The 13,683-nt window shown below is 50.1% G+C and overlaps 1 protein-coding gene across 1 annotated transcript; it reads left to right on the forward strand.

Annotated features, from left to right (window-relative positions):
- The first annotated feature begins 6,256 nt into the window (after nucleotides 1–6,256).
- Nucleotides 6,257–7,847, forward strand: Gsc (goosecoid homeobox). The gene is made up of 3 exons (XM_038338173.1): nucleotides 6,257–6,611; nucleotides 7,109–7,368; nucleotides 7,692–7,847. The coding sequence occupies exons 1-3, from the start codon at nucleotides 6,257–6,259 to the stop codon at nucleotides 7,845–7,847; spliced, it is 771 nt and encodes a 256-aa protein (XP_038194101.1).
- Nucleotides 7,848–13,683: the final 5,836 nt, after the last annotated feature.

A 13,683-nucleotide genomic window follows, 5' to 3' on the forward strand; every position in this document is an offset into this window, starting at 1 on the left:
AAAAAAGAAAGTCAATCTCACAAAGTATCCTTCAAGTATTAGGTGTCTTTTCCTTTACCCAACATACATACTTCCCAAATAACTGATCCCAAACAAATTTTAAGGAGCAAGTTGAGCAGCTGGAAGTTAAAGAACTATTCTATTAGTAGGTCGATAGTTTTTCTGAGAACTTTTCAATAACAGCTAATAGAAGAAAAAAATGTTGTTTTTTTTTTGTTGTTGTTGTTGTTAACCTTCATTCATTTGAACATAGATGGATAGGTTAGACCGAGTAGAGTGTAGAGAGCCAGTCAGGACAAAAACAGCCTTGAACTTCTTTTTATGTCCTAAAATGTGTCCTTTGCTTTCCGGGTTGTTGTATTGGAATGCAATGCCTAAGAACGGTAAAGGAACCACCCCCATCTTCCCTGGCCAAGCAGTTTTTCTTAATTAGATTCGTGCCAGCAAGGTCTTTTCAGAGAGGGGGCTCGGTTTCCTCAGGCAGCCCACTATGCACAAAGAAACTGCTCTTCCCTTCCTCTGAACTTCTCTGCTTCCCCATTTCTTTTGAAATTCTACCGAAGGATAGTGTCACCCTGAAAACACACAAGACAAGCCTGATACATAGAAAAATGCCAGCGAGACCAAGAGCAGAGCCCATGCAGGAAGTCAACCTTAGTTCCCACTCAGGCTCTGCCCGAATGTTCTCTCTCCCTCTGCCTGGCTATAGCGGAATCCACATTCCAAGCTTCAGTTTCGACCCGAAGCGTCAGTTTCGACCAAGAGATACATTAGTAACAAATGGGTTTGTGTAGCCCATGTTTCAAAAACCCTAGCAGCCACAGAAGAAGCTCTGCTGTACACGAGGGGACTTCGCAGCTTCCACTAACGGCCTCCACCTCTGATGTGTCATTTTGTATCCCGAGATTGGTGCCCTGGAAGATTCTCTTCCCAGATTGATTTCTGCATTTTAACAGGTTCTGTGACATTGGGACCATTTAGCTGGTAAGGTCCTGAGATGATACCTAGATTTTTTTTAACACCCATTTTTGTGTTGGACTGACTGGCTCTGCCCTAAGACAAGCATTTAATAACACACCAGTCATTCCTGAGCCCCGCTTAAGTGTCCCCTCCGATGGGCTGCCTTAAAGAAGAGTGACAGAAATGTTCTTTAATAACTATGGTTTATCCACGTCTTTCAGATCGTAAGTGGCGCGTTCTCACCTCATCTGCAGCTTTTAATCGCAAATGGACAATACTTTTGAAATATCTTCCTTTCTTTTCTTTATTTTTTTTCCCTCCCCAAGCCTGCCAGTTGAAAGTTGAAATCCAGCAAGAACGTAATGGTAGGTGCCAGCTTTCTGAATTACAGGGTGACTGCCTGAGCTGATCCGAAAAAGCAAGTGTCTTTTTTATACCGCATAAAAGGCTGAAATGTTTACATATCAAAAGGCTATAGGCCAATTTCTGTCAAAATTACACATGAAGTTAAGCAGTACAAGCAATTTATTTAAACACTAGTCATTGTAGAAGAATTCAAAACCATATGCTCTTTTAGCAGTTTTTTCACAAACGCATCTGACCCATGACTTGGCTAGACATACAAGCTTCATAATTTACTCTAAATTTCAAATCCCCTTGACGTTTAAATAAAAGATCTTCATTAATGAGGTTTACATGAATGAAAACGTTAGAAGCTGATACGGGTTAGCTAGGGGCTTCGGGAAGGGCTGTGCTGGCTGCCCTCATTTTCAAATGACTGACTCTGCTAATCATTTCAAGAGAAAGTTCCTTTGAGAACAAATTATCCTCATTTGCATTCTGTGATTTACGAAAGCCACGGTGCAGTCACTTTGAAACAAACTTTGGTAAATAACTCCGCTGAAAGCCGATTTCTGCAACCCGGGAAGTCCACGCTATTTTCTCTTTCTGAGGCCTTGGGAAACACGTCATGGGGGGGGGGGGAGGAACGCCCCCTTTTCTCCCAGGATTAAGTGGCCCTTTCCTAAAACTTTGATTAGTTGCCGCTTTTATTGTGAACTTGCAACGCTTCTAACAAAAATCAGCTAGTAAATATCTTAGGCTCGCAAGCCGCAGACCCCACATTCAGCTGGTGGTGCCCTGCAGTTGGGTGGTTCCAAGCTCCTTGCTCAACTGCAGGGTCCCAATTTATCTTGGGAGGAAGATCACTTGGAGCTCTCTGAGATCTCCCAAGGAGTCGTAGAAACAGGGAACTGGATTTGGGACACTGATTTTTTTTTAAGACAAAATGCAAACAGCAAAACCAATTGGCTTGGTGAAACTGTAGGAGGTCTCCGTTAACCTCTGGCTTCAGTGGGATTCTCCTATTTTTATTTGTGTATCCCCATACCCTTTTCACACAACTTGGAAACTCCTGCCTAAACCATGTACCTAAAAACCCCATCTGAAATGTCCAATTATAAATTGCCCCATGTGTAGGCAAAAAAGTGAGTGTTAAGAAATAAATCCTGTCGGGGCAGTTAGTGACCCATGCCTTTAAACCCAGCACTCTGCGGCAGAGGCAGGAGGATCCCTGAGGTCAGCCTAGTCTACAGAGTGGGTTTTAGGACAGTCAGGACAACACAGAGAAACCCTGCCTCAATAAATAAATATATGAATAAATTTTAAAAAATAACATCTTGAGGATTTGGGGCCTAGGACCCGTTTTTCTGGAAAAAAAAAAAGCTATGAGACTCAGGTGTAAGGATAGTGGGGAGACAGCTCGCTGAGAAGATATCCAGATGCGCACCCCAAACTTGGGCGCTATGTTTTAAATCAGAAAAGCAATTTAACCTACACTCTGAATCAATTCGGAGATAACGGTGGCGCAAGAGCGGTCTTTGATAGATGCCTAACAGCAAATACACCTTATGCATGTGGAATCCACTGATCCTTTCTTTAATATCTTAAAAATGAGGGCTATTACTGGGGCGAGTGACTCCTCAACAAACATATTTTCATAGACTTCTGTGTGGTGATTGCTTTGTGTGAAATCGTGTTTGGGTGATAATAGAGAAAATCAACAGCGTGTTTACTTATTTCTCACCGAAGCCTCGCTGGCTGCCTCCGGACGCGCTGGTCCTCCCATGCTGAGCCGGGCGTGCGGGGCGACAAACAATCGCTTAGCAACTGGAGGGGGGGGGGACACAATTTGCGTGCTTCGCATTTGTTATTTCAATTGCGCCGGGCTACTCAGGACAAGATTGTTTCCAGTGCGTTGGGGACACTTTATGGTTTCCACAGAGAAAGCACAGCAAGGGAGCTGGGCCCCTGACTTCCTTCACAGTCTGCCTCCCGGCGGACAAAGTATAACCTTGGTCTGAGGGGACAGTTGTACCAGGGACACTCCGCCACGGGTGAGCTCTCCCAGAGCGCAGCGGTTAAGCCGGTGCAGTTGTGTGGTTCCGGTCCGTGAGTTCCCTTCTGGGAAAGTCGTGTCTTCGAGGAAAGAGCTAAGAGACTTTTCTTATCTTGAACCCAACTGAACAGACTTTGGTTTTGGCTTTGGGCAGGGGTGGGGGCGGCACACTCCTTTGTCCCAATGAAAAGAACAGAAACAATCCTCATTAAATCCTACGGATTTAAGGGATTTAATTAATGTTAGATTTGGTTAGATTATTTAAAATCCCGAGGTCTTCAAAGGAGGGATAGTTTGCCAGGTGGCAATGTTAGGTCTTGAGCTCTGACACCCTGGACTCCAGGTGAAGCACTTTTCCCCTCTAGGGTCCCTGCTATAGCTAGAAAGCTGCCAGGAATCAAGCGTCGCAGCGAAATCCGAGACCCGCTAAAACTGATCATTAAGTATCAAGCTAAGAAGAGTCGAAGGGATGGGTGTGGGTTGCCTTAATCTTCCAAACTCTCCGCGGGGCTCTTTCAGATCGGTGGATGAATACCTGTCGGGTCTGTGTCTGAGTTGCCTTTCAGAAATTGCAGGGGTCCAGGAATCTACCCCAGGTGTTCAACGGCCCTCCTGTCTCCGCCTGGCACCCCTGCAAAGGGCCTTAGAGAGCTGCCCGCGCACGCGCCTTACCCACTCGCAACCACCAACGCAAACGCAGCGAAGTCACCGCCGCCGAAGTGGCAGCCTCTCATTCTTGTCTACCAGTTTACCTCCCTTTAGAACTGAACGTGGCTGACGAGCAAGCGGCCGGTGGTGTCTTGGAACCTGGTGACTGTAAAGTCACTGTAAATGGAGAGTTCACCTTTTTAGGTAGGCTTGGCCTTTCTGAAGGAGGGTCACACTCCTGAGAGACTTTTATTGTTTCTTTTGAAACCAAAACCAAAACCTTTCCACCCCCAAATTGAAGCCTGTTTCTATCCAGTGCTATAAAACTCTCCCTACCACCACCTCCAGTTTGCGAAAGTAAGGAGAATCAAGGGTCCCAGACCGTGCGCGGGTAAGCTGAAGGGCGCGGAGGTCCACGTGCGGAGGCCTAGGAGAAGTGCACTCTCCCAGCTCTGGGTGGCAGTTCTCCCGCACAGTCTGAGTTCAGCCTCCAGGCTGGACCAAACTTACCGCTCCGGTCCTCTAACCCGGGAAGAGCAATTTACAAGAGGGGGTCTCCCTCGGTTCCAGGGGCGAACTAAGCATTTTATTGTATTACTTCAGAGTGCTTTGAGGCCATTGTAGAGAGGGAGAGAAATCTCCACAAAATGGATGGGACCTCCTGGCGGTCCTCCACTTGGGCCTTGACGGGAGTAGTCGGAGAGTGGCCCGCGCGAATGCGCGACGATGGCCCGCTCCTCAATTCAGGGACAGGCACTCAGTCCACGCGACTTCGAGACTCTGCTTTCGTTCTGCGCAGACGGTCGCCTACCTTCCCGAAGCTCGACCAGCCTCCTGCGCGCGGAGCTGCCTGGCTGCGCCTCCCGCGGCCTGGCCGTGCCTCACGAAGAATCCCGCAAATCATCGCGGCCGCCCGCGGTGGCCCGACTTTCGTCCTGGCCACTGGGGTCCCACTGAGGCTAGCGCGGGCCTGGAAGGATAACTAGAGGCCGTTAGGAGAGCTAGCTCATTGACGAGAGGAAATGCCACTCACTACGCTGAGGAAGAAGACAGGCAGTCCCCGTAGAGCCTATCTGAATTAAAACCCCCAAACGATTTTGGGGAACACATCCCTTTCCCCAGAATAATTTAAAAAGGTACAGAACCTACCGGCACCCACGCGGGAAGCCTCTGGAAGCATCGCTTCAGAGCGCTCCTCTCGGTGGCGAATTTTAAACAGTAGTTGAATTTGGTCTTCAACTGATGTGTAAGGACCTAGGGAGCGTCAAGACAATTTTCAGACCCAAAATGACCGCAAAAAAAGGAATGCAACTTTTACGAATCCCGACAAGTTTCTTCTTTCGTCATTTTTGCTCTGAGAAAATTTAGCTTTCGCAAAAACAAAAGATTTTTAGGAGACAGGAAAAAACAGTGAAATTAGGCAAGCGAGTTCACGGGAGTGTGGGGGGGGGCTTGGCGGCGAGAGGATCGGTGGAATTTTCCGTCTTGAGGACACCCTCATTTTCTAAAAGCAAATAAATTCCGAAAGAGAGTAAAAAGTAGTCCTGAAGTAAAATTGGCCACAATGATTTTGAGCCACAAGCAGAGGAAATCGCACCCCATAATAGAGAGAAAAGGGTCGGGGCGGAAAGGTCGGTGGCGGAGCTGTTAACGGCGGCGGGACAATAGTATTAATAAGATTAACCTGGGCAATTAGGCCGCCCGCCCAGCTAGGCCGGGGCCACGTCGGGGCTGCCGAATGGAAAAGATTAGGTTAATTTCATTAATTCTCAATCCACAATCTCTTTCTCAGGCCTGCAGCCCCCCTCCTCTTGGCATCTCTCCCCCTCCCCGGCAAGCGCCCCCACCACCCCCGCGCGCGCTCCCCTATTCCACACCACCCAAAGGAAAAGAAAAGGACCAAATCTGGTTCTGTTTGTCATCTGCATATTACCAGGAACTAAATCCAGGATGACGTCGACTCAGTATAAAACCAACAAGAGGTTGAGTCGGTCGGAGCTGCGTCCTACCCGCGGGTTGAGTTCAGCTAGGCGGCGGCGAGGGGAGGAGAGGGCGGGAGGAGGGAGCGCGGACGCAGGGGGCGGGGAGGGGCGCGAGTTGCGCGCTCGCCCGCGCTCTCTTTCGGTTTGCTCGCCCGCGGGAGGAGAGAGTGGGACAACCCCCACCCCCCACCCCAAACAACACCACTTGGAGACTTCTCTTTCTTCGGCGCGTCCCCGCCGCCCCCCGGTCCCGGCGCGGGGCTCGGGGATGCCCGCCAGCATGTTCAGCATCGACAACATCCTGGCCACCCGGCCGCGCTGCAAGGACGCGGTTCTCCCAGTGGCGCCCAGCGCCGCGGCTCCGGTGGTCTTCCCAGCTCTGCATGGGGACTCGCTTTATGGCGCGGGCGGTGGCACCTCTTCGGACTACGGCGCCTTCTACCCGCGTCCTGTGGCCCCTGGAGGCGCGGGCCTCCCGGCCGCGGTCGGAGGCTCCCGCCTAGGCTACAACAGCTACTTCTACGGGCAGCTGCACGTGCAGGCGGCGCCCGTGGGCCCGGCCTGCTGCGGGGCTGTCCCGCCGCTGGGCGCCCAGCAGTGCTCCTGCGTCCCGACACCCCCAGGTAGGGTCGCGATCGCGTGCGGGCCTTCCCACCGCTGTAGTAGGTGGCGGCCGGGACGTGGATGCACTGTGCTGCGCTGCTTGCTTTAATTCACCTGGCACACCAACTTTCTTCCTTTGCAAGCTTCCCCTCTCTTTCATTTATTTATTTATTATTATTATTTCTTGGTCAATGGGTACGGGACTTTGCACATGTCTGAAGCAGACTTTAAGCTAGAGTTAAAGAAATCCAGCAACCTGAAGTCTCATGGCGATTCCACGCGCGCGCGGAAATTGGGGGTTCAGGGAGACTACCGTTCTAAAGTGCCTGGTTTGGCTTTGGATGTGTGCCGGCGGACGCTCCTTTCACGTCCGATCATCTCTGGTTTCCTCGCCCCCCAAAACCTAGAGCCCCTGGTAGACCTATTCTATTTTTAAGTGAGAGAGAGAGAGCAGCGAGCGGGTTGGCGTATGGTGGAGAGAGAGGATGACTGACCAGCCTTCCTCCCTCTGTCGCAGGCTACGAGGGCCCCGGCTCTGTGCTTGTGTCCCCGGTGCCGCACCAGATGCTTCCCTACATGAACGTAGGCACGCTGTCGCGCACTGAGCTGCAGCTGCTCAACCAACTGCACTGTCGGCGGAAGCGGCGGCACCGCACCATCTTCACCGACGAGCAGCTCGAAGCCCTGGAGAACCTCTTCCAGGAGACGAAGTACCCAGACGTGGGCACTCGGGAGCAGCTGGCCCGGAAGGTGCACCTTCGGGAGGAGAAGGTGGAGGTAGGCAAAGTGTCTAGTGGTGGGTGTGAAGGTCTAGCGGTCCTTCCCTGCATGCGGCGTTTGCTCAAATTCTTTGTGGGACTGCGGCCACTCTAAAAGCATCCCGGAGGCGGCGACGTGGAGGCTGCTGGAAGGCACTTTAGGCCCAGGAAGTCGAGTGGAAATGCGGAATGTTGGTATTGGACGCAGCGATTGCTTGCAATTTCACGCGGCCAGGCTGAGATTCCACGACCAGACTGTCCTCTGGCCACGCGGAGGTGGCCTGGCGTTGGTGGAAAGCGAACCTTTGGTCACCACTGTTTTGTTGCTCCCTTGCGCAACAGGTCTGGTTTAAGAACCGCCGAGCCAAATGGAGACGACAGAAGCGGTCCTCTTCGGAGGAGTCGGAAAACGCCGAGAAGTGGAACAAGGCGTCCTCGAAAGCCTCGCCGGAGAAGAGGGAAGAGGAAGGTAAAAGCGATTTGGACTCGGACAGCTGACGGCCGCGGGCCGGCCGGGGCGCTTGCCTGACGCAAGGACTTGCACAGACAGACGATGCTACTTGCACACGCCCTGCCTTGTGGGAGGGGGTCGAGAAAGCAACGAGGAGCTAGCTGTAAATAATGTACAGGCCCGGGACTGCCGGGGACGGGTGTGGGGGAACTGCAGCCCCGCCGTCCCGGGCTGCCTGCGTGAGCCGTGTTCCCCACCGTAGTATTTATAGTTAAGTTAACGGTGACAATACAATAAAGTGATGGCGATGTAGACCAGCCATGTTGTATTTCGTACCCTAGTGCCTCCCGTAGAGGCCTAGAAAAGAAATCTGTTTAGTTGCAACGTGGAAGACAATTTAAAACGCAGCGAAGTGGGCGCGGGAGGGTCGAGAGGGTTGGGTATCAGGGGTTTTCGGGAAGGGGTGCGGAGTGGCAAGCCCAGGGTTCTAAAGCTTCACCTCTTCCATCATTCTTTCCTTCTTTGAAACTTCCTCAGCGTCCCCTCCCAACCACTTTCGAACATCCCCCCCCCCGTCGCCCCCGCGACCTAAGGCCAATCACGAATCCGAATTCCGGTGCAAAAAGGTAGCAGGGATGAGGGTAGCTCCCCTGGGTGTTGGTGCTTTCTTTCTGGCTGTCACCTCCCCAGGGATCTATCTCTTCCTCCCTGTGAGCCTAGAACGTTTGTTCCTACGGACTTGGTGCTTGCACCTCACCGGAGTGCCTCTTAGAGCTGTGTGCTGAAGCGCCTGCGGCGGACTCACTTCCGATGACACTAGGTCCTCTGACTTTTCTAGCTACTCGCGGTAAAGGTTGGGGAGGACCCAGCGGGTCTTTCTACGGGCTTTGTAGAAATCCCTGTCGGAGGAGGCCCTTGGTTGACACGTCTTTCAGTGGGTACTATCTGCCTCTAAACCTCCCACCCCTGAAGGAAAGGGCACTGTTGAAGGAAGGAGTACTCCCAATCTACCGCACCGGTGTGAAATTTACATTTCTCTGGAGCTGGGAGATCACTCTGCTTGCCGCCTGAGACAAGATGGCTTTAAAATGTTAAACTCCTAATCGGTTCTACTTTAAGTGTGTTTATCTAGGAGGAAGCCAAAGCCCCACTCCTTAGCTGTGGAGCTAGGGGATTGGCACTCTCTCGCTCTCCCCCTTTGCCATTTTGGATGTGTGGAGCAAGATCTGTTCAGGGTTGAACATTATGTCTAGAGAAAGGGCAGGAAGAAAACGCATTGATTTACAGGAAATGTTTTTTTTCCCTCGGCGTTTGTTGGATTATGAAGCCAATGTGACTAAGTGTGGGGGGGGGGGCGGTATGGCACAGAATATGTAATAATACCCAGTATAGTTATTTTTCTTTAATTTGGGATCTCAGGCTGCAGATCACCACTTCTTTCACCTCCTCTGCTGGGATCATAGGCGCACTAGCTCCCAGCAGTGCTTTTAAAATAAATGCCCTGATTTAAATCCTTTAAGCAAAAAGAAAGGGACAAGGGAAGTTTGCAGGACAGACCTGACTACAGGAGAAGATCTCTGCCGTTCATACCTAGACTCCATCAGTTTGAGCTGTTGCTGATACTGGCTTCCCTCGCTGTAAAATAGGAACAGACATACAGCATCTGCTTTCTGTGGTTGCAAAATGTTTCCAGGCACTAATTCAATAATTTCAAGTGGCACCTGGCATAATAAAATTGTGTGAAATAATAATAATAATAATAATAATAATTCTAACATGACTTTTATAATAGGTCAGAACTAATGCTTCGGAACACAGGTCTGTTATCTCATTTCGTCTTCCTAGAACGCTGAGCTGGGGCATAATGCCAGCATTATTCAGGCGAAGAGGTTTCTGAAAGCCTAAATAGTTTCACATCATGCAGCACGTAAGAAGTCAAGGGCACATGCTTTCTACCCAAGTGAATCTTGTTCGCCACTGAATTGTTTCTGATAGTCACAGGTTTTGTGAGAAGAAGCTGGCCAATTCTGGAGGAGACTTGGAATGGCTTTTAGTAGACCTTTACTTGAGACGCCAGACTTCCGGGGTGACAGGGCATTGGCGTGTACACCCCTCTTGGTGACAGCTGTGTTGCTGGATGGGGTCTTCTGTGTCGTTGGACAGAGATGGGCCTCAGAGGCATCCATGCAACATTCTAACAGAGGACAGCATCATTCCATCCTGAGAGCTGGCCTCTCATTTACAGCAGACTCCACTTCTCTTTGCATCCGACCTGACCTCCAGCTAGCTACAAAAGGGAATCTTTTCTTTTAAAGAAAGTTTTAATTTTTCTGGCCTGGGAAGAGATATGTGGCAAATGATAGGAAGAGGGGAATTGAGGGTTCTCACGTTAACACCCGGCGAGAGGTCACCTGTAAGCGGAAGAAGGTGTGCTAGCTAGCTATTCCTTGCTCCGCTTAGGGCATTTCTGAGGGGGTGAGAGACCCCGCCCCCTCCCCAGTCCCCATGCCTGGAGTTCCTTGTGAAGCCCTGTAGCCCTCACCCAGTTCACAGGAAATAAATATGAATGCTGAGGGAAATGCCAGCAAGGTTGGCCTAATTATAGTCTACCCTCCCTTCTGCATGCCCCAGGCAGCTGTGGGGCTCAAACCTCTGTTATAGCTGGCTGTCAGTGTCAGACAGGGCCAGATGGGGTCACAGGGCAGCAAGTACTGGGGCCTGGTAATTTTCTCTAGTGGGACTTTGACTCACACTGTTGGAAAGTTCTGGCTACGTGTGGGCAAGGTATGGGCTCAGTGACTTGTCTGAGTGGTTTTCATCTCACACCCTTGTGTCCTGCCCGTGGCATGGTTAGCCAATGGAAGCACAAAGCTAACATCTAGGGCTGCCATGGAGACCATGGTCTGCAAACTCCTGGCCCTTGAGTTTTGATAAATCAAGATGTCTTGAAGAACCTAAGCTGTCCCCTTGGATCATGATGCAGTCTGAGCAGATGTTCACCAGAAATAAATGACCGTGGGAATGAATGTAGCTAATTCAGGGGTTCATAGGAATTAACACGCTCTTCCAAACAGTCCACCGAAGAACAATACTAATAAGTATTCCCCAATAACAATAACATTTTCTACTGTCAGCCCTTCTGCACACATCTCAGGCCCACATTAGTCTCCTTTTTATTTATGTATTTATCCAAGGCAGGGTCCCACTTTGTAACCCTGGAAATCTTGGACCTTGATGTAGATCAGGTTGTCCTCTAATTTCCAGATAATCTGCCTGCCTCTGCTGCTGGGGCTAACAATGTGTGCCACCATGTCAGATGACTTATCGCGCAGGCAGGAATTTGGAGGCTTGGGGTCATTGAACAGCAAGCGGCAGAGCGAACCCTGGTCCCCCCACCTTGGCTGCGTCCCACATCCCTCATCCTCACTCATGATGGGGGATGGTGTAATACTTTTCAGGTATCCCCGGTCACTTGGGCCATGGGGGGCCCTGGCTGGAAGGAGTTGAGGGGTGAAAGGTAAATGGAGAGGGGGTGAGATTGGGGTCTTCAGATTATTATCTTTGTCCTGGAGAACATGTAGCCGTTCTTTGTAGCAAGCTGAGCAGGGTTGAGGCCAGGGAGTGTGTATTTTAATTATAGCTCTTTGGTCAACGTGTGTTTTATTGACGTTTGAACTTTGAACCTAGAGGCTTTGTTTTGCTTTTCTGGGGAGAGGATGGCCTTGAACTGTAGCAGCCCTGCCTTTGCCTGTTGAGTGCTGGGATTAGAGGAATCAGCCACCATGCCCTGAGAGACTGTCATTTTAATGCATTTGTACATATACATATGATAAATCAAGATGCCTTGAAGAAGCTAAGCTGTTTTTTTGGATCATACTGTAACCTGAGCCATATGTATGTGTATGTGTATGAGTATGTGTGTGTGTATGTGTGTGAGTATGTGTATGAGTATGTGTGTGTGTATGAGTATGTGTGTGTGTATGTGTATGAGTATGTGTATGAGTATGTGTATGAATATGTGTGTGTATGTGTATGAGTATGTGTATGAATATGTGTGTGTATGTGTATGAGTATGTGTATGTGTGTGTGTATGTATGAGCTAGAAGCAGACAGATACTTGTTTCACTTCATTACTTGGTGGCTCTTGAGGGGCCAAGAGGCAGGAGTGACAGGGAGAGCTTTTTCCAAGTGGTGGACAGTTGGGTCAGTGGATATGAAAACCACTCTGGTCCAAGTTTCTATCAGAAGAGAACCTGCAGCAGGTTAAGCTGTCTGTCTGTCCCCACCTGCAAAATGGGTCTGAGGATCAGATTGGAGATAAAGGAAGGAACCCAACTGAGTGTCTGACACATTCGTTTATTAACCCTAGCTTTGATACCACCCTCTGACCAGCTGATCAAGGCCCCACTTAAGCAGATTAAGAAGGGCCCCTTGTTTTTAATTGATGTTGGTTTAGGAGCCTATGCGTGACCCCAGGACAGGAGTGGATTTAGAAGCATCTGCCGAGATACAAATGCTCTCGTTCTCCCCCCCCCCCCAAAGCCCCGGATTTAGAGTGAAGAGGAGCCTTTTGCAGCGGGCTTGGATTTAATTTCAAAGTTCTGTGAAATGACCTTGAAGTTTTTCAAAAGTAAAACCCAAACAAACCCGAGCGGCTCGTGCAGAGACCCTTGAACGTTCTGGAGGAAATGGATCTGGGTTGTTTGGCAATGAGGCCCTCTCCTTTGCTGAGCAGAGGGGAGGCATTCCCCCAATGCCTGTCCCTAGAGTCATGTGACCAAGTAGAAGACCTCCGCTTATGGCTTGGTTATAAATCTGGGGGAAATAAAAGAGCTTCGTCTTTGCAGTCCGAGTGGTCCGCAGCACCGGTGGGGTTGAATTATAGCTTATTATGGCATCCGGAAGTGGACCCATAAGTTTTGGATTCCCGAAGCTTCCATCTGTTCCCAAGTGTGCAGTCCTGGGAAGCATCAACCAGGGAGAGTCGTAGGAGTCCCTCGCCTACTCTCTCTTCTGTCTCCCTCACTTGACGTCCTCAGCGTCTGCTGACCATGGGTAGCAGTCAGGTTTAATGGCACCAACTGCATGCTGCCCAACACCTCCTCTCCTGCTCCCGAGACACCAGAAGCCGACTTATAGAAGCTGTGATTAGTGGGATAATTTTAGCCTCCACGCAGAGTTTAAAAGCATCTCTGTCACCTCCTCACCGATCTGCCAGCAGTATAATGTAGGACGGTGCTATCGTCCTACCTGTAGCTGACCCTGGCAAAGGCCTTGGCTGCAGGAGGACTGCTCCCACACTCAGAACTGGTGTGTGGGAACTTGGTTTAACTTTTCTCTTTTGGTGGGCTGGGATGGATGGAAATATTTTTAAAAGTTTTTTTAATGCCCTGTGTTGTTCAATTTCAAGGATGCAGTTGTGACTAAAGGTGGTGTCACTATAGGCTGCATTCAACACAGTGGGAACAGACCCTGGTGGCAGTGGACACTTTGACAGAGCATTCTCCTCTGGGCATGAGGCACCATGTTACTCCAGAGGCTTCTGCCACCAAGCTTGTTTCATATACCCCAGGGGGCAGCACGGGTCTGGCTCTCACAGTGTCTCTCTAATCCTGTCCCACACAAATCATTGACATCACTTTATAAGGCCAAGAGAGGGTGTTTCCTTCCAGATGGGGGTAAGAAGAAGCCTGCTTTGAAATTCCTCTAAGTGCTAACTATGGGACCAAAAAAGAAAACCACACTGCTCCAAGAGCAGGGAGGCCCAATGTGTCTTTCAGGCACACCCCCTCTGCCAGGAAGACTCAGTACCCCGTGAAGCCGGAATCCCAGCTGGTCCTTTCATCTGAAGACATCTCCAAGGCCAGATGGCTGGGACATTAG

The sequence above is a fragment of the Arvicola amphibius genome, chromosome 7, assembly GCF_903992535.2.
Source record: "Arvicola amphibius chromosome 7, mArvAmp1.2, whole genome shotgun sequence".
NCBI classification, from domain to species: domain Eukaryota; kingdom Metazoa; phylum Chordata; class Mammalia; order Rodentia; family Cricetidae; genus Arvicola; species Arvicola amphibius.